The sequence below is a fragment of the Bos indicus x Bos taurus genome, chromosome 15, assembly GCF_003369695.1.
Source record: "Bos indicus x Bos taurus breed Angus x Brahman F1 hybrid chromosome 15, Bos_hybrid_MaternalHap_v2.0, whole genome shotgun sequence".
Taxonomy (NCBI): domain Eukaryota; kingdom Metazoa; phylum Chordata; class Mammalia; order Artiodactyla; family Bovidae; genus Bos; species Bos indicus x Bos taurus.
The window spans coordinates 31,148,982-31,171,324 of record NC_040090.1 but is presented as its reverse complement, the minus strand read 5'-3'; the positions used below and the strand labels follow the sequence as shown (position 1 = coordinate 31,171,324).

General features: G+C 54.7%; 1 protein-coding gene across 1 annotated transcript in view; it reads left to right on the top strand.

Moving 5' to 3' along the window:
- Positions 1-16,367, top strand: part of ARHGEF17 (Rho guanine nucleotide exchange factor 17) — a 58,389-nt gene extending 42,022 nt beyond the window's left edge. Inside the window, exons 3-21 of the mRNA XM_027562960.1 lie at positions 2,059-2,241; positions 4,908-5,024; positions 5,241-5,333; positions 5,589-5,765; positions 6,058-6,108; positions 6,350-6,459; positions 6,546-6,631; positions 8,200-8,318; positions 8,619-8,832; positions 9,494-9,567; positions 10,117-10,316; positions 10,610-10,908; positions 11,386-11,635; positions 11,911-11,997; positions 12,305-12,372; positions 12,601-12,749; positions 13,609-13,783; positions 13,898-14,167; positions 14,849-16,367. Coding sequence (XP_027418761.1) covers positions 2,059-2,241; positions 4,908-5,024; positions 5,241-5,333; positions 5,589-5,765; positions 6,058-6,108; positions 6,350-6,459; positions 6,546-6,631; positions 8,200-8,318; positions 8,619-8,832; positions 9,494-9,567; positions 10,117-10,316; positions 10,610-10,908; positions 11,386-11,635; positions 11,911-11,997; positions 12,305-12,372; positions 12,601-12,749; positions 13,609-13,783; positions 13,898-14,167; positions 14,849-15,045 — 2,919 coding nt within the window. The 3' untranslated portion in view covers positions 15,046-16,367. The remainder of the gene's footprint in view (positions 1-2,058; positions 2,242-4,907; positions 5,025-5,240; positions 5,334-5,588; positions 5,766-6,057; positions 6,109-6,349; positions 6,460-6,545; positions 6,632-8,199; positions 8,319-8,618; positions 8,833-9,493; positions 9,568-10,116; positions 10,317-10,609; positions 10,909-11,385; positions 11,636-11,910; positions 11,998-12,304; positions 12,373-12,600; positions 12,750-13,608; positions 13,784-13,897; positions 14,168-14,848) is intronic.
- The last annotated feature ends 5,976 nt before the right edge of the window (positions 16,368-22,343 follow it).

Genomic DNA, 22,343 nt, shown 5'->3' with positions numbered 1-22,343 from the left:
GGAGCTCTCTTTCAAAGGGCACAAATCCCATTTGTGAGAGCTCCACCCTCATGACCTGCTCACCTGCCAAAGGCCCCACCCTGAAATAACCACCACATCGGGCCTTACGTTTCAACATATGACTTCTGGAGGGAACATAGCAAGCAGTAATACTAAGAGCTAACATTTATTGGGTGCTTAATATGTGTGCTTTATATAAGTTAATTCATATAAACCTCACTATAGACCCCTATTTTACAGATGATGAAACTGCTCACAGAGAGGTAAAGCAACTGGTTCAGGTTCACAGTGGGAACGAGTGCCATAGCCCGGGTTGAATCCCTGTCAGTCTCACTCTAGGGTGGAGACTGGACTCTACAGCCCTGGTGATCCCTCGCAGTGACTGCTGCCACTCAAGTTGATTTGTATTATTCCTGAGGGCCAGGAGTTCACAGTGAAGGAAGAAGTTAAATGCCAAGGTTAACAGCCAGAAAGAGGTGGGATTTGAACCCAGCTTCTAAGGGTGCACCCTTTCCTCAGTGTCACCATCACCCTTTGAGTCTTTCTGCAACCTGCAGATTCCCAGCTAACAGCACTGCTTTCCCTGACCAACCGCTCTGTCTTTTTTCCCACTGCACTTACTACCTTCTAATGCACTGTAATAATCTTGTCACTTAGGGTGCTGTTGTCTCCCTCCGTCCACTAAATTGTCAGATGCACAAGCACAGGGACTTTTGTCTGCCCGCAGATGCAGCTCGTGCTTAGAAAGCAGGACGCACAGTAGTTGCTCAGCAAGTGTGTGGTGGGTGAGTGCAGGTGTCGGCTCCTAGCAGGTTCTCCATCGAGGTCCCTGTCGCTGTTTATTCTTTCCTCCAACTGGTATGCAGGCTTCTGTGTGAGGCGCTAGGACCCAGAAGTGAGCGGTTTAACTCCCACTCCTCGGGCAGCAGACCCTGGCAGAGATCCTGCCGGGGCTCAGACTAGCCTGGGAGCTGTGAGAGAAAGGCTGCGTGTGTCCTGTCACCCCCGCCCCCTCTGCCTTTCCAGAATCTCAGACCAGGCGAGAGCATTCCGTTGAGCTTTACTTTCTCAAACTTGTTTTAGAACAAGCTATTTTTTTTTTTATGTTTGATGTAAATTTGATTGCAGCATTCCATATACTTTTTCAAACAGCCTAGTTTCTTTGGCTTGTAGTTACAGTTTAGGCCAGTAGAGGGCGACATCTACATGAGCCACTAGCCACTGAGCAGGGCTATTCAAGCTCAGGAAATAGCTCTGAATGTGGATTTGAAGTGAAAAATGGGAGTTTTAGTCATTAATTGACCAGAAGATCTGAAAACAGTGTTTCGGATATTGTCAAATAAGCCTTCAATAACTTTCCATATACCCTTCCATACCTCTCTCTACTTTATTTAACCCACAGCAATTATGGTCTTTTAATTTACCACAGGATTTCTGCATGTAATTGATTCTAAAACACATTCTTCACATTTTACCATCTCTGAAATCCAGGTTCATCCCATAGTTGATGGCCTATAATAACTTAATTGACAGCATTTTTTTTTTTTTTTTGAGGTAAAGAAGAGTACTGATGCATCTTAGATTCGATGACGTGGTTTTTATTTATTTATATATTTAATTTGTGTATTTCATCTGACTAGATTGTAAGCTCGATCTGGGCAGGGATTTTGGCCTTTCTTGTTCACTGCTGTCTCCCAGTTTTTAGAATAGTACCTGGCACATAGTAAATGCGCAAAAAAAAATTTGCTGAATTAGTGTGTGGAGTCTCCCAGGAGCCCAGTCTTCTTGCTTTCCTCACTCTAAGCTCTGTTCATTCACACATCCAACAAATCTTTCCCGACACCCCTCACCCCCAACTTGTGCCAGACCCTGGTTGCTGAGTGAGGGTGATGGGGCTAGATCTTTCCATCGCCCTCCTGGAGCTCCCAGGTTAATGAGGGAGATCCTGGAGGCAGGGCCACTGAGCAGCAGGCCCAGGTGATTTTGTGTATACCTGGGCCGGCGGGCTGGGGTGCCATCTCTCTGAGGGGACTGGCACCGACCCTGTGGCTCCTCCAGGGCTATATGCAGCCACTGAAGCAGCCGGAGAACTCCTTGCTCTGTGACCCGTCACTGGTGGATGAGATTTTCGACCAGATCCCGGAGCTCTTGGAGCACCACGAGCAGTTCCTGGAGCAGGTGCGGCACTGTGTGCAGAACTGGCACGCGCAGCAGAAGGTGGGAGACCTGCTTGTCCAGTCGGTGAGTGGCCCTGCCGTCCACTGCTACACCCCCGCCCCACAGCCCTGCCGCTCCGAGAGACCGGATGCGGCCTTGGACCCCACCCCCACCTCCGAGATGGACTCGGATCCCCGATCCAACCCCTAGAGCTTGCGAGACACTGGCACTGACCCCCGATCCTGGGTTGACCTTGACAGCCCAACCCCAGCTAGACACCCTGACCTTGGACCCAGCCCCAGTTTCTGACAGTTTCCCTGGTAGCTCAGTTGGTAAAAAATCCACCTGCAATGCAGGAGACCCAGGTTCGATCCCTGGGTGGGGAAGATCCCCTGGAGAAGAAAATAGCAACCCACTCTAGTATTCTTGCCTGGAAAATCCCATGGACAGAGAAGCCTGGCAGGCTATAGTCCATGGGGTTGCAAAGAGTCGGACACGACTAAACCCCCAAACCAGTTGCTGACACTGACCTGACCCTAGTCCTGCCTGACCCTGAGCTGCCACTGACTATGACCCAGACCTCAAATGGATGATGGTACTGACCTCAACCCCTACTTTAACCTGAATGTAAACAGTTGTCCTGGTCCTGACCCTGGACTTGGGCTTGATGCTGACACCGGCCTAGTCCTGACTAGTACTTTTCTCCATCAGGCGTTTTAATAATAATGGCTATTTGGCATTTATTATGTGCTAGGTATTCTAAATACAGTATATATATCAATGACACTAAGGAGGTAGCTATGATTGATTATTCCCAAGTTTAAAGCTGATGATTCTGGGAATTCCCTGGAGGTCCAGTGGTTAAGACTCCATGCTTTTACAGCTGAGGGCCTGAGTTCAAACCCTCATCTGAGAAGTAAGATCCTGCAAGCTGTGTGGTGCGAGGCCAAAAAAAAGAAAAAAACCCACAAGCAAAAAATAAAGTTGATGACTCTGCCACATAGAGAGAGAAAATAACCCGATCAAAGTGACAGTTAGTAAGGGACTTCCCTACTGGTCCAGTGTCTAAGACTCCATGCTTCCAATATAGGGGGCCCGGGTTCAATCCCTGGTCAGGGAACTAGATCCTGCATGTTGCAACTGATACCCAGTGCAGCCGAATAAATGAACGAATGATATTTTTAAAAAAATCACAGTAAGTGGTAGAGGATTCAACCCAAAAAACCTGGTTCCAGCGCCCATGCTCTGCCCCACCCCTTGTCCCTTTCACCATAGACAAAATTCCACCTGCGAGCTTTTTAAAATCCTACAACAGTGATTGAGACCTTAGGAAAGGCATTGGCTTGATAATTTAAAAAGGACTGTAAAAGTGAAACGAATAAACATTCAACTAAATGTCTGCAAAACATAACATGCCATTTTCTTTAATTGTTAAATTTAGTATTCATTTACATAGTTTAATTACATTTGAAAAAATTTAAGTTACATTTTATTTTGCCAGAATTCCAAAAAAAGCATGATGATGAATGAGAAATCATAGTGAAACACAAACTAAATGCTTACTCAGAGCCAAATAATTTCAAAAATAAAACTCTAAAACTCCTTCCAGAAAATTCTACTAGTGAAAAACACTTAATCTATTTCTATGGGATGTGGGTGTGTTTGCATGTGTTTGTGATGTGATGGGGTGGGCCTTGGGCTTACTAAGAAGGTCTTGGAAGGTGCCTGCTGACCTGGAAACTGCTGTAACAGGAACCTTGGCTTGGCGGTGGTGGGACCCCAGCTTGAGTGCTGACATCTCCAGTCTGTCTCAGCTCTCAGTGTCACTGGGTTTATCCCCTCCCTGTCTGGACCTTGATGTTAACCAAGGGTAGCAGTGGAAGCCCTGGTTCCCCCGGAGGGGTCGGCGTAGGATGTCCTGTCCCAGGACTGGGGGGAGTTCAGGGGAGGCTGTCTTTATCCCTGAGCTGCATCAGCCTCTGCCCTGCAGCACATCTGATGGGGGGTGGGGATTGGCATTAAGAACCTAGAAACATGGGTTTGGAGACCCAGAGGGGACCAGAAACACCACCACAGGTCAGCTAGTCATTCCATGGCGCAGCTGAGACAGGCACTGGGGTGTCCTAATGCCCAGCTGGGGCTTCTGCCGAGAACATCCACATTGAGCCCAGCCATCAGGTGTTAGCCACCGGGCAGAGCATACTGGGAGGGATGGGAGCACCTACTCCCTGGAGCTGGCAGGCTTGCCTTGAGGGGCCAGGGAGGCCAGAGGCCAGGTATAGTTCCAAGCTGAGCCTTCTTCAGGGTAGTAGTGCTTCCTGGAGGCAGCAGAACTGGAGCTCCGCCTTGCCAGGGTGGGTGAGATTTGGATGGGGGAGGGGCCTTCCTGCTGGAGGGAATTACGTGAGCAAAAGCCAAGCAGCAGGAACAAGTTTGTGTCACTCAGCTGACAGCGAGGAGGGAGACCTGCCTGGTTGGAGACCAGGGGATGAAATGCCCCATTGGGAGGGAGAGAGCCTGGTCTGAGTGCACCTGTGTGTCTGCACGCACATGCACACGCCTAATCACACAGTCATACATATGACATGTACAGACATCACAGTGGTAGCACATGCCCCATCCCTTAGAGACCGTGTCATTTTCAGATGGAGGGAAGAGTTAGATGTTGGCTCGTGAATCAGTGGAAACCTGGACAGGGTGAGGTGGGGAGGGGACACCTTGAGGGTCCCAACCTGCCTCTTCATCCACAGTTCTCCAAGGACGTCCTGGTCAACATCTACTCTGCCTACATCGATAACTTTCTCAATGCGAAGGATGCCGTGCGTGTGGCTAAGGAGGCGAGGCCTGCCTTTCTCAAGTTCCTGGAGGTACCTGGGCCAGGCAGGGGGATGGAGGCCACCCTTCTTGGGTCAGCTTTGGGGGTCTCAGGAGCCCCCAGCCTGGACCCCAGAGCCCTAGCTTGTGGGTCCGTGTCTCCCCTCAGAGCTGGAGGGGCTCACTGGGGACCTGTCTGTCCCTGGACGTTTCCATCTTTGCTGGTCATACCTCACTTGGGTGCCCATCAACCCTATTTCGGGTTTCAGCAAAGCATGCGTGAGAACAAGGAGAAGCAGGCACTGTCCGACCTCATGATCAAGCCTGTGCAGCGGATCCCACGCTACGAGCTTCTGGTGAAGGTGGGCATGGGGCTGGGTGGGCAGGTAGGCGTGGGGCTGGGTGGGCAGGAGGTCATGGGGCTGGGTAGGCAGGTGGGCAAAGTCTGGAGGCATGTGGGGATGCAGGGGGCTCAGTGGTCCCCACCTAGTGGAGCCGCAGGGTCCAGATAGGAAAGTTCTTTCTAGAGTCTACCCACAGTCTCTTCTGTTCCAGCAGTCACTGTGGGGCCCCAGAGCCTGACAGGCTAAACGGGTTTACCGCCCATTTCCACCCAGGACCTCCTGAAGCATACGCCTGAGGACCACCCAGACTACCCTCTCCTGCTGGACGCGCAGCGGAACATCAAGCAGGTGGCCGAGCGCATCAATAAGGGTGTGCGAAGTGCTGAGGAGGCAGAGCGGCATGCCCGCGTGCTGCAGGAGATTGAGGCCCACATCGAGGGCATGGAGGATGTGAGTGCCGTCTCGCCTGGCCCCACCCATGCCTGTGTCCACATCTGCGGCCACCTGGAACTGTGCTCATGGCTGCAGTGTGTTTGCGTCCATCGCGGTTCGCATCTGTGTCCTCCCCCATGTCTGTTTCTGGCCATATGTCCCATGGCCTGATGACACAGCATTGAGAGGGTGGACAACGTGTTGCTCCTACTGACTTGGCCCATGAGTGGGGCCAAGGGTCACTAGGGTCTGGGGAGGGGAAAGAATTCATAATGAGCCTTCAGGACGCCTTGTCCCTCCTGCCCCACAGCTCCAGGCCCCTCTGCGGCGGTTCCTGAGGCAGGAGATGGTCATTGAAGTGGTAAGAAGTGTCCCATTGTCTGCCCGCCTGTCCCCCACCTCCCTGCTTGGTTACCTTCTCTGCTCACAGCTGCTGCCTTCTGGCCTCCTGCTCTTCCACCCCAGCAGGAGCCCAGGGTCAAGGCCCAGTTTGCTTCTGGGCATCGGGAAGGCCCTCCCCTCCCTCGTCCTGGCTGTCCGCCTTGGGCACGGTGGGCAGGAGGGAGGGCCTCTGGGCCTGAATCCTGTCTCGGGCCCCACAGAAGGCAGTCGGTGGCAAGAAGGACCGGTCCCTCTTCCTGTTCACGGACCTCATCGTCTGCACCACCCTGAAGCGGAAGTCGGGCTCCCTGCGGCGCAGCTCCATGAGCCTGTGAGTGGCCAGGGTGCTTGAGGCCATTGTCCTTCCCTGGGCCCACTCCCCCGCCTTGGCCAGAGCACCCCTGTTGCTCCCCACAGGTACACGGCAGCCAGCGTCATCGACACGGCCAGCAAGTACAAGCTGCTGTGGAAGCTGCCGCTGGACGACGCGGACATCATCAAAGGTGGGGGTGCTGGGTATTAGGGGGTCTTCCTCGGAGAAGCCCACCTGGAGGATTTGAGCCGTGACCAGGCTGGCTGGCTGTGCACCTGCTCTTCTGCTTTTGGGCCTCGCTTTCTCATCCTGTCCAAGGGTGCTGGCATGCAGGATCCAGTTTGTGTCCCACGGAGCCAGACCGACCACCTTCTGATTGGGCAGGGGCCTGCCGCGGGCTGGCGGGGGACTGGGGCTGCAGTGCTGCAGGGAGCGCAGACACGCCCGTAGCGGTTGATTCACTGCACAGGTGCCTGTATGCACCTCATCTTAGATGATGGCGCACTGTTCTGGTCCAGCAGTTTGGTGCCTGGGGAACAGGCACACTCAACTCAGGCCAATCAGAAAGCTGGCTAGAATGATCCTTTGGTTTGGGGCTGAGACTGTCGGGAGCTGAGGCAGCTTCAAAGCGCTGTTCCTCCTGCGGTGTGAGCATGTTCCCCCCACCCCACCCCCGCCCACCCCCTCTGTGCCAGATCTCACTGCTCTCAGCTTTCTCGCCTCCTCGTAACTCCCGTGGTCCATCACGGCCTTGTCTGCCTCGTGGCCTTTCTCCCTCAGCTCTCAGCCCCAGTTGCTCCAGGAGGCGCAGTCCACCCTCCTGAGTAGGGTGGTCATTTGGTGGTGAGGGCACCTTGGGACTGGCAGGCAAGTCAGACCCAGTGAGGCAGGGGCTCACTCAGCCCCTTGGTGAACCCAGGCCTGCCCCACACCGGCCCCTACGTAGGAAGGCAAGCTGATTATTGGTCCAATTCATCTCTTTTCACTAAAGAACAGGCTGGTGGATAAAATGAGTGCCTCTAGGTCAAGTGTCTACCCCTGGTCCAGTCAGCTGTGGCCAGAGACTGGAAGGGTCATAGGGAAGAAAGCGTGGCTGCCCGGGTGGTAGAGGGTTGTTGGGGGACAGTTTCCCTCAGAAGGAGCAGATGTCCTCAGGCCTCTCTTGTCTAGTCCACTCCACTGCTGTCTACTCAGCCCATTTGTGAACGCTCCTAGCCAGGCAGTGTGGAGTGTGCGGGATGCTGAGCTGGTCTGTGGGGCCCGTACTTGGCAGGGATCAAGTATGGGACAGGACCAGGGAAATCTAGGTCATCAGCCCATTGCCCCTCCTTTGTGGGGGGAGTTGAGTCCCTGGGTCAGCACATTTGACTGCCTGAGGCTCTGCCTGCCCAGCTGACTTCCCCTGTGGGAGATGGCACCACCACAGCAGTCCAGCATCAGCTGGAGTCTGCATAACCTGGGAGCTGTCTGCTGTTTGTTCTATGTGCTCTTCCAGGGAGTTCTCCAAGGGACCGACACCCTGTGGCCGGTGGCTGTGAACCAGGCCCAGGCCCTGCTTTCGGGCCTGGAGTTTCTCTCCAAGCTGCCCATTAACTTTGGGGTTGATGCTAACCCGAGGTCCGGCGGTTTACAAGCTCTCAGTTTGTCAGGCTGCTCCCCGCACCCATCTGCAAGTTGGGAGGAAGGGGAGGAGTGTCTGTCCAAGCCTGACCTTGTCTGTCTCTGGATCTGCCCATGGCCTCCCTCTGTCCCCACTAGGGGCATCTCAAGCTGCCAATCGAGAGAACATCCAGAAGGCGATCAGCCGCTTGGACGAGGACCTGACCACCCTGGGCCAGATGAGCAAGCTCTCGGAGAGCCTCGGTTTCCCCCACCAGGTCTGCTTCTTCTGCCTAAGATTCCCTCACCCGGTCTGAGGGGGAAGGGTACAGCCTCATCCCATCTCTGAAGGAAGTCATGTTCCAGGCCTGCGGGTTGGAGACACAGCTCCATCCCCAGCTGAGGGAGTCGGGAGGGCCCACCATGTCTGTGCAGGATCCAGGCTACCTCTTTGTCTCCGGGAAGTAGAGTCCCGTTTTCTGTCTGAGGGGAGAGGCAGATGCCCAGTCCCATCCCCAGGGCAGGAGTAAGCTGAGCAGGGAAGGGAGGCCCTGAGGCCCGGACCCTTATCCCTGCAGAGCCTGGATGATGCGCTGCGGGACCTCTCAGCTGCCATGCACCGGGACTTGTCGGAGAAGCAGGCCCTGTGCTACGCACTCTCCTTCCCTCCTACCAAGCTGGAGCTGTGCACCACGAGGCCCGAGGGCACCGACTCCTTCATTTTTGACTTCCCCCACCCTGATGCCCGCCTCGGCTTCGAGCAGGCCTTTGATGAGGCCAAGAGGAAACTGGGTAAGCCAGGGCCCAGGGTGGTGTCCTCCTCCCAGAACCTTCAAGCAGGGGACAGCATCTTATAGCTGTATGTGACATCAGGAGCCAGAAATCTCAGGACTGCCATGTCCTGTGTTCCAGTCCCTGCCAGTGGAAGGGTGGACTGAGACTTCTGCAGAGAAATACAGGACTTCCCCAGGGTTGGGAAGATCCCCTGGAGAAGGGAACCACTACCCACTCCAGTATTCTGGCCTGGAGAATTCAATGGACTGTATAGTCCATGGGGTCGCAAAGAGTCAGACACAACTGAATGACTTTTACTCACTCACTTAGGGGCTCTTTGGCAGGGATTCAGTGGATACGGTCAGCGTAGGGCAGGGGCCCTATCATGGGAGTGGGTGACTAGGACCTCGTACCTCCACCACACACACAGACAGCAGGCCTGGATCAGGGAGCACTGTTGAACAGGTCCATAGAAAATCCTTAGAGACCTCTGGGTCTACCTCTCACATTGTACAGATGGGAAAATTGAGGCCAAGGACAAGCAGGACATAACAACCAGTCACCTCATTCTCCCTAGAGAGACCCTGAGGGGCAGGAGAGGAAGAGAAATGGGCAAGGTCAGGGCCAGGGTAAGGTGAATGCTAAGCAGTGTCTGTCTGTCCATCCATCTCCACTACAGCCTCCAGCAAAAGCTGTCTAGACCCTGAATTCCTGAAGGCCATCCCCATCATGAAAACCCGCAGCGGCATGCAGGTGTGTATGCACCCGGGTACCTGGGTGCGTGTGTTCTAAGCCAGCATGTGTTCATGTGTTTTTGTTCTTTGTCCAGCATTGTGTACGTCTTGAACATTGCAGTGGTTCCCTGTGTCTGAGAGTGCAGCTCTCTGCACAAGCACATGGACACTACATATGTGTCATATGTATATGGGTACATCCATGCATTTATGCATCTTTGCATGTGAACAAAGGCTATACCATTGATGTGCAAGTGTCTAATTCATATGCTTGTATGAGTCTATATACATATGGACAAAGTTACCATTTTTTTCATTTGTTACACATACACAGGTATGTGTGACCATATTTGCGGTATATATGTGTGTGGATATCTGTGTACACAGACATATATGAATGTATGTCACAGAAGGATGTGTGCATTTGATGCGTAAAGAGTCACGTGTGCTGTATGTGTGCACGTGTATGCCAAAGGTGTGTTGAGAATCCAGGAGGGCCTGGAGAGCGGTGTGGAGCTGGCAGCAGTTCCTCCATTCACCTTCCCTTGTCCCTTGGCGCCTTCCGCAGTTCTCGTGCGCAGCCCCGACCCTGAGCAGCTGCCCCGAGCCCACCCCCGAGGTGTGGGTGTGCAACAGCGACGGCTACGTGGGCCAGGTGTGTCTGCTGAGCCTGCGCGCTGAGCCCGATGTGGAGGCCTGCATCGCAGTCTGCTCCGCTCGCATCCTCTGCATCGGGGCGGTGCCAGGTCTGCAGCGCTGCTGCCACCGGTGAGGGCCGCCCGGACGGGGGCAGGCGGGGTGAAGGGCGGGGCCTGGGGGGAGAGTCCCGGCCCCTGACCCAGAGGGTGGGCGTGTCCTGTGGGTGTGGGCGGGGCCTGGGCGTGAGGACGTGTAGGGCAGATCCTAGCTCCTACTGCTGCTGCTGCTGCTAAGTCGCTTCAGTCGTGTCCGACTCTGTGCGACCCCATAGACGGCAGCCCACCAGGCTCCCCCGTCCCTGGGATTCTCCAGGCAAGAACATTGCCCCTAGTGACACTCATTCCCAACCCTTCGTCTCCCAGGGAACAGACTGCGTCGCTGAGGAACCCCCCAGAGACGGCACCCGAGCCTACCGGGCCAGACCTGGACGTCGAGGCGGCGGACGAGGAAGCAGCGACGCTGGCCGATCCAGGGCCCCAGCCATGCCTGCACATCTCCATAGCGGGCTCAGGCCTGGAGATGACGCCAGGCCCCGCCGAGGGTGATCCCCGCCCAGAGCTAGTGCCCTTTGACAGCGACTCAGATGATGAGTCTTCGCCCAGCCCCTCGGGGACCCTGCAGAGCCAGGCCAGCCGGTCCACCATCTCCTCTAGCTTTGGCAGTGAGTGCCCAGCTTGGGGCAGGGAGGGGCAGCCCAGCCCGTGCTGATTGAATGAGAGAAAGGATAAGCACAACCACGGCATCCAGTCTCCTTAAGATTCTAGTGCAGAGAGCGCTGGGGGCCAGCAAGATGGGCAGGGACTGTGACACCAAGGGCCCCAGGGGCAGTGGGTAGTCAGGCTGGATCCTCAGGCCCCTGCAATGGCCAGTTGAGGAAGATGGGAGTTGTTGGGGATGGTGGTAACTGGTCCACGGTGGTGGATTGGAGGTGGCCAAGCTGGGACCAGGAACCTGTAGCACTGAGCTGTCAAGTCATCAGGGTAACAAGGGCTGAACTGATGGTGGAGTCTGGAGGGCGGGGAGAACAGCAGTGGAAGACCTTGACCCAGAAGGGTGCATTGAGGGGAGAGTAGGGCCTAGAAAGATACCACATCTTGGGCCTGGCAGAGTGGGAGAAAGAGCCTTTTGTCTCCATCAGATGAGGAGACCCCGAGCTCCAAGGAGGCCACAGCAGAGACCACCAGTTCAGAGGAGGAACAGGAGCCTGGCTTCCTGCCACTGTCTGGCTCCTTCGGGCCTGGCGGTCCCTGCGGCACCAGTCCCATGGATGGGAGAGCCCTTCGTCGGTCCAGTCGTGGCTCCTTCACCCGCGGCAGCCTGGAGGACCTGCTGAGCGTTGACCCTGAGGCCTACCAGAGTTCCGTGTGGCTGGGCACCGAGGATGGCTGGTAGGGACACAGGAGAGGCTGGAGTCTTGGTGCCAGAACCTGCAGTCCCTGTTTAAGAAATATCACATCCTAAAGCAGAAGCAGGAGGGCCTTGGGTCAGATCTCAAGGATACTGTCAACCAGGGCTGCCAGAGGGTCTGAAACCCACAGGAAGGCAGTGGGATTTTGGTACCTTGGGGTGGCACCTGCCGTGGAGGAGATGGTGGTGGAGGCAGCTAGGTGGAGGGATTGGTGTGCCCAAGCACTTGTCACAGGTCCACACCACTGATCCACAGTGTCCACGTGTACCAGTCCTCTGACAGCATCCGCGATCGCAGGAACAGCTTGAAGCTCCAGCACTCGGCCTCTGTTACCTGCATCCTGTAAGGCCCCCCAGATGGCTCTTCTGGTTCACACCCTTCTCAGCTATACCCGTAGATGTCCTTCTGCTCACCTGCACCCTCTGGGCACAGAGCACACAGGCGTGCCCCAGGCTAACTGTGTCTCCCACACACCGTGTGTCATTGTGCAAGTCACTGCCTCTTCTTAGACTCAGGTGCCCACCACCTAGAGAACAAGGGGTGGGAGGAGGTGATCTTTCGGAAGCCATAGTCATTCTGTCTGATGCCTTGGGCTCAGGGGACCTCCTTTGGCTTCCTGAAACCCCCATGACTCCTTTTCCTTTCCTAGGTATCTGAATAACCAGGTGTTTGTGTCTTTGGCCAATGGAGAGCTCGTAGTCTACCAAAGAGAAGCAGGTGAGTGTCCCCCTCCCCGCTGAGTAGGGTCTCCCTCCTGAGCAAGCTGGGGCCTCCAGACCGCATGTCTGGAGATGTGACTTTTGGTAACTCCCAGGTCTTTTCTGGGGTTTGGTGTCCTCAATGACAAATGAGGTTATTTATTAGCACCTTATTTCAGGGGAGGGTGAGGCTTAAATGCAATGTAAGATTGAATCTGCTGTTTTCTTTATCCCACTCCTACTCTAGGCCATTTCTGGGACCCCCATAACTTCAAATCGGTGACCCTGGGTGCTCAGGGGAGCCCCATCACCAAGATGGTGTCTGTGGGTGGGCGGCTGTGGTGTGGCTGCCAGAACCGAGTCCTTGTCCTGAGCCCTGACACGCTGCAGCTAGAGGTAGTGGGGATGTGGGTGGGGTTGGGGAATTTGTGACTTGGGGTGAGCCAGGCCCATGAGAGAGGAGGTGAGACCACAGGGCCATAAAAAAGCAACCAGCTGAGAGGTCGGGGCTTTCCCCCGACCACTGTGTGAATCTGGGCCAGCCCCTGGCCTTCTCTAATCCTTATTTGCTTCTAGCTGATGAAGGCTACAGGTACATGTAAGTTAGAACTCTAGTCCTCCTCCCCCTCCAGCCCTATTTCTCAGCTAAAGTATTGGTGTCTTTGGTGGGTGGACAGAGTTCCTTTCTGATGTCAACATCCCTTATCATCACTCTGGCCTTTAGTCCTGAGTTCATTTACATGTGCATCAGTAGCTGTCAGCCTGGTAGTATCCGGGAGTAACTAAGTTCCCTTGATTTCCCTCTCACTGGTCCCACCATTGGTTGGGCTGGGAGTGAAGAGGTGGAGAGCCCGGGTTCAGGCCCAGGTCTGTGACTGGCTTGCCGATGCCTTTGGACAGGTTCCCTCCCCTTCTAGACTCGTTTCCCAGCTGTACAGGGTGAGGCCAATGATTGCTGTTAAGACCCTTCAGGCTTTGAACTTCTCTGATCATTAACTCACTCAACTTCCTTGGGGAAAGGGCACTGTAATTCCTGAGGTTAAGGTGGGGAGGCTCCAGAGAAACTAACATTTGAAAGGTTAATCATCCAGGTCAAGGAGCAAGGCTGCCTTTGCTGTCAATCCAGCGGGCTCTCTGGAGAGATTTGGCATGAGTTGTAAGGAAGGAGGAACGGGCACTGGTGAAGCACAAGGCTGGGAGGGGCCGGTGAGGGCAGGCCTGTCACTCACCCATCTGTTCTCGACCCTCACCCCAGCACACGTTCTCCGTGGGGCAGGATTCCAGTCGCAGCGTGGCTTGCATGGTGGACTCCAGCCTGGGCGTGTGGGTGACATTGAAGGGTAGTGCCCATGTGTGTCTCTACCATCCAGACACGTTTGAGCAGCTGGCAGAGGTAGATGTCACACCTCCTGTGCACAGGATGCTGGCAGGTACTGGCCTCAGTCCCTACTGCCCCTTCCCTTGGAGCTTTTCTGTCCCTGGCAGTGAGGATGCTACGCCAGGGCCAGGACTCGCCCCCAGCGCTGGTCTGTCTCCTACCCCAGGCTCAGATGCCATCATCCGGCAGCACAAGGCTGCCTGCCTGAGGATCACAGCGCTGCTGGTGTGTGAAGAGCTGCTGTGGGTGGGCACCAGTGCCGGCGTGGTGCTCACCATGCCCACCTCACCCAGTACCATCAGCTGTCCACGGGCGCCTCTCAGCCCTGCTGGCCTCGGCCAGGGACACACCGGCCATGTCCGCTTCTTGGCCGCAGTCCAACTTCCAGACGGCTTCAACCTGCTCTGCCCAACTCCACCACCTCCCCCAGACGCAGGTGGGTCTACACATCCTATGCCAATCCAGGGACCTGGGCTTTGGGTTTAGGATGCCCCGCTGCCCTGCCAGAGGAGGGTTAAGAGGGAGGGAAAATGCAATACAGATGTGGAAGTGGCGTATATTACAGGAAGTAGGCTATAGAAAACCCAAACTAAAATCTATTAGGATACTCTGTGTGTGTGTGTGTGTGTGTGTGTGTGTGTGTGTAAAATTCTGTCCAGAGAATGTCACGGAGATGAGGAAGTGAACTAAGAATTAGAGTATGGCACAGGAAGGGATACATACAACAGGAAATAAAACAGGACTAGAAATGATGTATAGGGAGAGCGGGAAACAGAAATAGCGCCAGAAAGCAGAGCGTAGAAGGGTCCGTAGGATAGGAAAGGGGCTGTGAGGATTAGAAAGTGAACCCTAGTAGGTAACGATATACATCAAGGGGGTTGCAGTTGGCCAGGTCTTGCTCTGGCAGGACAGGAAGCCGTACTCCCAAGAGGAAGTGGCTGTGGGCATCAGGAAGCAGGGAGGCCTCGGTCAGGGGTTGTCTGGGTCCAGAGAAGACTTAGCTGCCCACCTGGGAAAGGGCTGTTGGAAGCAGGAGATGAGCACCAAGAGGGCTGTGTTGAGACAGTGCTGCCGCCAGTCACCCCCAGGTTCATGGCTCCTCCCCTCTGCCCCCCAGGCCCGGAGAAGCTGCCCTCATTGGAGCATCGGGACTCCCCTCGGCACCGAGGCCCTGCCTCGGCCAGGCCTAAAATGCTGGTGATCAGTGGAGGCGATGGCTACGAGGACTTCCGACTCAGCAGTGGGGGCGGCGGCAGCAGTGAGACCGTGGGCCGAGACGACAGCACAAACCACCTCCTCCTATGGAGGGTGTGACCCTGTCCACGGTGGCCCAGGACTCGCCCACCCACCCGCCCTCCGCCTGCTTGCCTCTTCCAAGCCCACTGGCAGACCCTCACACGAGTGTCTGACTGGGGCACACCCGTGCCTGCACAGACTGCCTCCCATCCTTGCGGAAGCATTGCCAATGGAGCACCTGCTGGCCAGCGGGGTCTAGGCCTTTCCCAGCCCTCTGGCTGCTCCGGTGCACCCAGTCATGATGGGAGGGTGGAGAGGGGGCACATGGGCTGCCCAGGACCTCTGTCCCTGGAGCTTCTACCAAAGACACGGCCGGGCCTGGACCCCACAGGGCTGGGGAGGGCCATGTGCAATATTTGGAGGGTTTTCCTGGGGACAGTGGGAGGGCTGGGGGATGGAATCCTTTCCCGTGTACAGTATTTATGTTTCTTTTTAGATGTGTACCTTCCCAAGCACTTATTTATGCAATGACCTGGGGCAGGGAGTGATTGGAGAAAATAACAGAAGAGGGAAAAAAAACCCTGTTCCTGCCCTGGGAGTCACCCTGGGACCCCAACCAGCCTTCCTGGAGGGACCGGTCCCCCCTCATTATGTACGCACACACACACTGCATGTCTGGGGCACTGAAACACTGCCCCTTAACATAAACTTTCCACGGCCTTGTCCTGACTGGGTTGCCCTCCAGTATCCAGAGCAAAGGACCAAGTCCCCTCAGTCATCCAGAACAAGGCGATGACCGGCGGGGTGGGCAGTGACTCCCATCCGGGGGGTTTCCCCAGGCTCGGCGTTTCCTTGCTTGTTGGCAGTGCCTTTAGCGGTTTCCGAATGTGGGAACCCTGTCGGGGCCTCGTCCAGGGCCCTCTCCTGGCCTGAGCAGGGAAGGGGCCCTCGCTGTCCGCACGTTGCCCCCCAGCCCCTGTGTCTCATGCACTGGCACACATGGTCACCGCAGAGGGTGGGCCTAGGGGCCCCTCACTCTGACCACTGACTCCCTCTCTCCACATCCTCCTCTTGCAGCGGCAGCCCTTCCAAGAACGCCCAAAGCTGAGGGGCCAGACATGGCCTCCCTGGCTGGGAAGGCCACTCTGGAGACTAGCTTCCCCTGCCCCCACCCCCAAACCGCAGAAGCCAGTCTGACCCCAGCCCCACGCTTCTTCAGCTGCAGCTCCAAAGGTCTGGTGTCAGATGGGGTTTGTTTGGTTCTGTTTTTGTTTGGGGTGGGTGGGTCATTGCGGTCTTAGATTATGTTTTTCTTGCTACCAAACAGTCATGTATTAACTTTCCTTGGATGATGAAGTTTAAAGGGTCAATAAATAGAAACACCAAACAACTGGTCCCCATCGGCAGCCACAGAGGCCTCCTGCCAGCAACCTCCGAGCTCCCCAGCTGCGTGGGCTCCCTGACAACTACCCACTTGGACAGACAGAGTAGGACTCAGAGACCCAGAAGAGTGCTGCAGTGTCAAGGCGGCCACTGACGTGCTGTGTTATCTCAGGCAGGTCACTGTATCTCTGTGGGCTGCAGCTTCCGCATCAGGAAAACCAGGAGTTGTGCTAGTCAGATGCTTTATAACCAGGGTGCATTTTAGAGTCCCTTACAGGTTAACATTGTAAATACAAAGCATGATACATAAATTATGTGTATGTAAATACACATTCCCAGGCTTCCCCAGCTCCTGAGTCAGTAGGCCTGGGATAAAGCTTGGGAATCTGAAGCTGACACATGCTACAAGGAAAAACTAGGTGAATGTGAGCCTGTCTACAGCTCCTACAAGAATCGGTGCTCTCCACCAAAGCCTCAGGAGGCTCAGAATCTGACAGGCCACGGTGAGCAGGGGAGACTCCAGGTCGCTGTGATTTCTAGTCATTAAATGACCATGAGAATGCAAAGGCTGACAACACAGGACTGTTCCTCGCAGGGGCACAGAGCCCTTTCCACCAGGGCGCACCAGCAAGACATAAGGTGATGACTTCTAGAAAAAGAACAAATCAGGCTTCAGCTCTCTTGAACACACGTTTGAACATTTTCCAACCCAAACAATTAAGACTTTACAGAAATCATTTGCTAAAGAGGCGTGCAGGCTCACACTTGGCATACTGGTATCCACATATCTTAGTTCTGCCAGGCCCTTGATGCCATGGGACAGGCATGAAACATCTGGCAGCATCACTACTGGGATGATCTGGAGGAGAGGGTAACAGAAAACAGATACATCACAGAGTAGAAGGCTACATTCACGTGGAATTTGATGAAATGGCATAGAAGGAGCACAGGTTTTGAAGCTGAACAGAAACTTAGACTTTGCCACTAATTGGCTATGCAGCTTTGGATGAGTTGTATTCCCTCTGAGCCTCCATCTCGTCATCTGTAAATTGGGGTTGATAATCCTTTCCCCCACAGGACTGTTGGTTGGTGTGCACAGATCTTTGGATTGCAAGGAAGAGATTTGTTCTGCCCAGAAATAAAGGGGGCGCTGACTAGTGGAAACGAACTAGAATCAAATAGCTGTTAGCACAGTGGCCCATGTACTGCTGCCCCACCTTAAGACCCCTGGACTCTCCACCTTGAGTCTCTGATTCCTGCCTCACCACCAGCCAGCTGCCATTTTCTGCTTCACAACTTCTGCTGCCTGAGGCCCTCTTCTGCCTCTGGACAGACTTAACTTTCAGCACTGGTTATCCAAGGCCAGATCCTCAGCATTTTCCCTAATATGCCTCGGTAGGAATGGGCCCGGCCCAGCCCGCTGCTCCTTAGAAGGCCACATCCCAGGACACCGGGCAGCCTGTGGAGAGATGAGCAGCCCTGAGCAGGTCAGCTGTGGGCAGGGCGGTCCTGGGATGCACGATCGATCGCTAGGCACCCGGCCTAGGGGAGAGCCTAGAAGGATCAGCTCCTCCAAAGCAGTGGTTCTCAAACCTTGCCTGCACATTGTAATCACCTGGGGGGTCCAGGTCACATTCCAGACCAATTAGATCAGAATTCTGAGGGTGGGACTGACCCAAGTGTCAGTCATATTTGTAGGAAAACTTCTAAGTGAAGTATAACATTTGTATAGAATGGTACTCAAGTCATTAGTGGACTGCTAGATAAGTTTATTAATAAACACACCCAGATTAAGAAACCGAACATTCCACCACTTGAAAGCTCCCACGTACCCCCACCTACTCTCCCCTTCTAGGGTAACTACCATGCTGGCTTCTGACACCGTGGTTTAGTTCTGCTAGTGAGGCGGAGAACCACTGTTTTAAAGGGCACAGCCAGGGACTTCCCTAGCAGTCTAGTGGTTGGGACTCTGTACTGCCACTGCCGTGGGCCCAGGTTTGATCCCTGGGTGGGGAACTAAGATCCCACAAGCCATGCCACTGGGGTGGAGGTAATGGGACTCGGGTTTGATGTGAGGAGTGAAGGAACAGCTTGAGTCAATGCAAAGAAGGGTCAGGAAACCGGGAGCAAGAGGTCTGAGGTGTAGGCCCAGCTGGAGCAGTGGGGAAAAATGAAAAGGCAGGGAAGCCAGAATGTGAGCTCTGCAAGGGGGATGTTTGCTCACTGCCCCATCCCCAGGCCACCTGCAGTGCCTGACACAAAGTAGGTGCTCAATAAATATTTGTTTAGTTAAATCTAGAGAATTCAGTTGCGGTTTCCCTGTAGGTCTTGAATGTTGCTAAATAATAGCCCCAGCTCCCATTTATTTATTGCAAGCCAGGAGCTTGGACCATCCAGTTTCATCCTCAGTGGTCCTGGGAGGTTGGTACCATTATCCTTTTTTTCAGATGAGGAAACTGAGGTTCAGAGAGGTCAAACGCCTTCCTCAAGGTTGCCTTCCTACTAAGCAGTAGAGCCGGGATGTGCATGTGATCTGTCTGCTCAGGTCTCTGCCTCATGGAGGAGAGTAAGGGCAGTGACATGGGGTGGCTGGAGGACACGAGACAGTCCAAGCAGCCAAAGACACATCCAGCCACTCATGACGTATCTGGCTCATGTTCCTCATACCCAGCCTGGGAAGGACATCCTGACTTCAGAGGAGACAGTCAGGGCCAAAAGCCACCTTTTCTCCCAGGGGGGTTCTCCAGGTGTTTCCTTGGGCTAGATACAAACAGCAGGGTTTAGCTATACATCTGCCTCAAAAGGAAGATGAGGTACAGAAAAGGACAGAGATTTACCTGACGTCACACAGCAAGGCAGCACTGAGGCTGAGGGTGGGTGTGGAGGAGAACCGGGCAGGAAGGTTTCCTATGGTCAGAAAAGTAAAAAAAAAAAATGACCCAGGTGACCTCCGAGAGCTCGTCACATCTTTTGCATGCCTGCCAAACACCAAGTCTCTCTTCTGTCCTCACAGACCTGAAGCCACAGGCCAGATTGCAGGAAAGAGCAAGGGGAAGTACTATTTTGGGCCCATTATGGCCAACGAGGAGCCTTGCCTGGCAAAGGCAAGTGAAGGGGCTGGGTCAGGGGCAGGATGCAGGGCTAAATGGGGAGGGGGCGATGTCGCAGTTACTGGAGAGAGAGGGCAGAGCCCAGACACTGGGCTGTGGAGAGGACACAGGGCGTGGGGACTAAAGGAGCAGGTTCTGAGCCCGCAGCGTAGAATAAGTTGATGCCTCCCATGTGGGGTCTCAGCAGATCCTCACAATGCCCTGAGAGTGAATTTGCACTCAGGTAAAGTCACTAGCTTAAGGCCACACAGCCTGACAATGGCTTTAAACCAAGCCTCCCACTGGAGGCTAGGAACAGATACAGGAGGACAGCCCACCTTCTGAGGGATAGAACCTGACCAGTTAGGGGGTTAGCCAAGTGCAGAGTCTTGAAATTTAAGTCTGAGCCATGACATTTCCTCTTGCTTTGGACAGTCACATTGGAACTTAAGGGTATCCACAGAGGGCGCCACCATTTCTGGTCCGTAACCCTGTGCGTGCTACATCGCTTCAGTCCTGTCTGTCTGACTCTTGCCGTAACTTGTCAGGCTCTTCTGTCCCTAGGATTCTCCAGGCAAGAATACTCGAGTGGGTTGCCGTGCCCTCCTCCAGGGGATCTTCCTGACCCAGGGATCGAACCCGGGTCTCATGTCTCCTGCATGGCAAGCAAGTTCTTTACCACTAGCGCCACCTAGGTAGCCCTCATAACCCCAGAGGCAGCTATCTGCTCAGATCCCCCGCAAACAGCCCCTTTTCTCTGATCCTGCAGCCCAGGATCCCCACCCCACCTTAGGCATCTCAGTGGGTGGGGCCTATGTCCCTGCCCCTGGGTCACCACAGCTCACCCAGCTTACTGAAGTCTTGTGCTGTGCCGCCTAGGATGAGGTACAGGACTTCTCTGGACTCAGTTCTCCGGCTTCCCTATCAGAGGTTCAACAAGATTGTCTGTCTCTGAGGTGCTTGAGCTCAGGGATTAAAATGCTAAGATTCTGAGGACCCATCTGAGATGCCAGGAGTTTTAAAAGCCTGTGATTCTAAGAGTCCTTTGTTTTCCTGAACCTGTGGTTCTCCAAGCTCCATAAAAAGCCGATCTAAATCTCTCCTTTGGCCTCCACAACTCCTTCCCTGTCTCCTCTCTGTAGCAGCTGAATGTTCCCAGACTCTTGGGCAGGGTTCCAGGTGCAGCTTGCTGTGGTTCGGAGGACAGAGGGACTGCTCGCCTCCACCATCCCTGGTCATTTCTCTGGGCTCTGGTGGCTGCTCACCCTTCCCACACGGTCAGGTCGGGCCTCCTCACACAGAGAGCTAGTATGACCTCCAGGCAACATGTTAAGCAGCCTCATTTTCAGATGGGGAAGCTGAACTGGGAAGGGATTTGACCAAAGCCTCACATGGAGCTGGTAGCAGAGACAGGTCCGGACCCTCTATAGTGGCAGTCCCCTTTGGCACCAGGGACCAGTCTCAAGAAAGACAGTTTTTCCACGGACCAAGGGAGGGGGTGGGAGTGGGGAGGATGGTAATGCCAGGAATGGGGAGGGGCTCTAAATACAGATGAAGTTTCACTCGCTGGCTGGACTCACCTCCTGCTGTGTGGTCCAGAGGTTGGGGATCCCTGCTCTATAGGACGTCTGGTTAATGGTCAGAACTTGACCAAAAAGCATATCCCCATCTGGCCTATTGAGTGCGTGTGAAATGCCACTGTTTGAACTCCAGAACTTGGAACCGGGGACTAGAAGTTCCCCTTACAAAGAAAACATCTGCAGGGATAAGGGCATCCTGGGCTACTCTAGCTCCTCACTAGGTCCCCAGCATGGACCTTTTTGGGCTCGGATGTGGGATATGTGACCCTGGGACCATCCCTGATCTAGTCCTGGGGGTCTCTGTAGTCATGCGAGGGGCCTGGCTGGGGCTATGATCCTAACATCAGTCATCTGGAGCCTCTTCTGCCCTTCCCTCACAACCTGGGCTTCGCCCAAGGAAATGGAAACTCTTTCCCTGTCCCCCTCCCTCTGCAGGTGTCCAGTTCTCCTCCTTGGATCTCCTGGACCCTGGGGACCTGACCTTTTCCACCCCCTCACCCCATGGCTCAGATTATCTGACTCAATTTATTTAGAATTCTCCACCTCCCCTCACAATCTATCCCTAACAACTTATTTACCTTCCTCCACCTCTGCCATGAGCTGTGATTATCCTAATTCTGGCCAGGCCTCTGCCCCCAGCACAAGGCCCTCCCTACTGTCTGCATCCCCATCCAGCCCCGCTGTCAGCTGCTGGGGACCCCTGAATGTAACTGAGTTGGGGGAGCCTTGGCGCCTGAGCTGCTGGCCCACCATAAGGCACAGCTCCAAGGGGCACGATTCACAGAGCTAGAAATACAATATGATTAGTGCCCCCTTGCTGGGCACCCCATGGTTGAGGTTGGGAATCTGCAGGGTGGGACGGCTGGCGGTAGGAAACGGAAAGCAATGTATCACTTGTCCTGCTGGAAGGAGGGACTAACTATCCCGGCGGAAGGTAGCGGAGTGGGAAGTGGAGGCAGAGGCCTCCTGGAGGAAGGAGATTCAGGCTGGGCCCTGAAGAACGGCAGAAGCCTACCCAGTGGGGCTGCACTATAGATTAACTTTCACCCGGCCTTTTCTCACCAAATGGGAGGGGTGTCTGGAGGCGAGCCTGGGCCGCCTCAGCAAGACAAAGTGAGTTCGTTCACCCTGGCTGCCAATTTCCAGGAGGAAAACGAGACCCAGTGAGGAGCAGCGGTGCCCCGTTTGCACAGGCAATGATGACAGGTCTCAGAGTAGCATCCAAGTCTCCAGTCTATCTTGCAACTCCTTTCTTGGTTTGGAGCCCAGAAGGGGTTGACCCCAGAAGCGGCTGGTCTGGCACAGCCCCTGCAGTTCCTGCGGG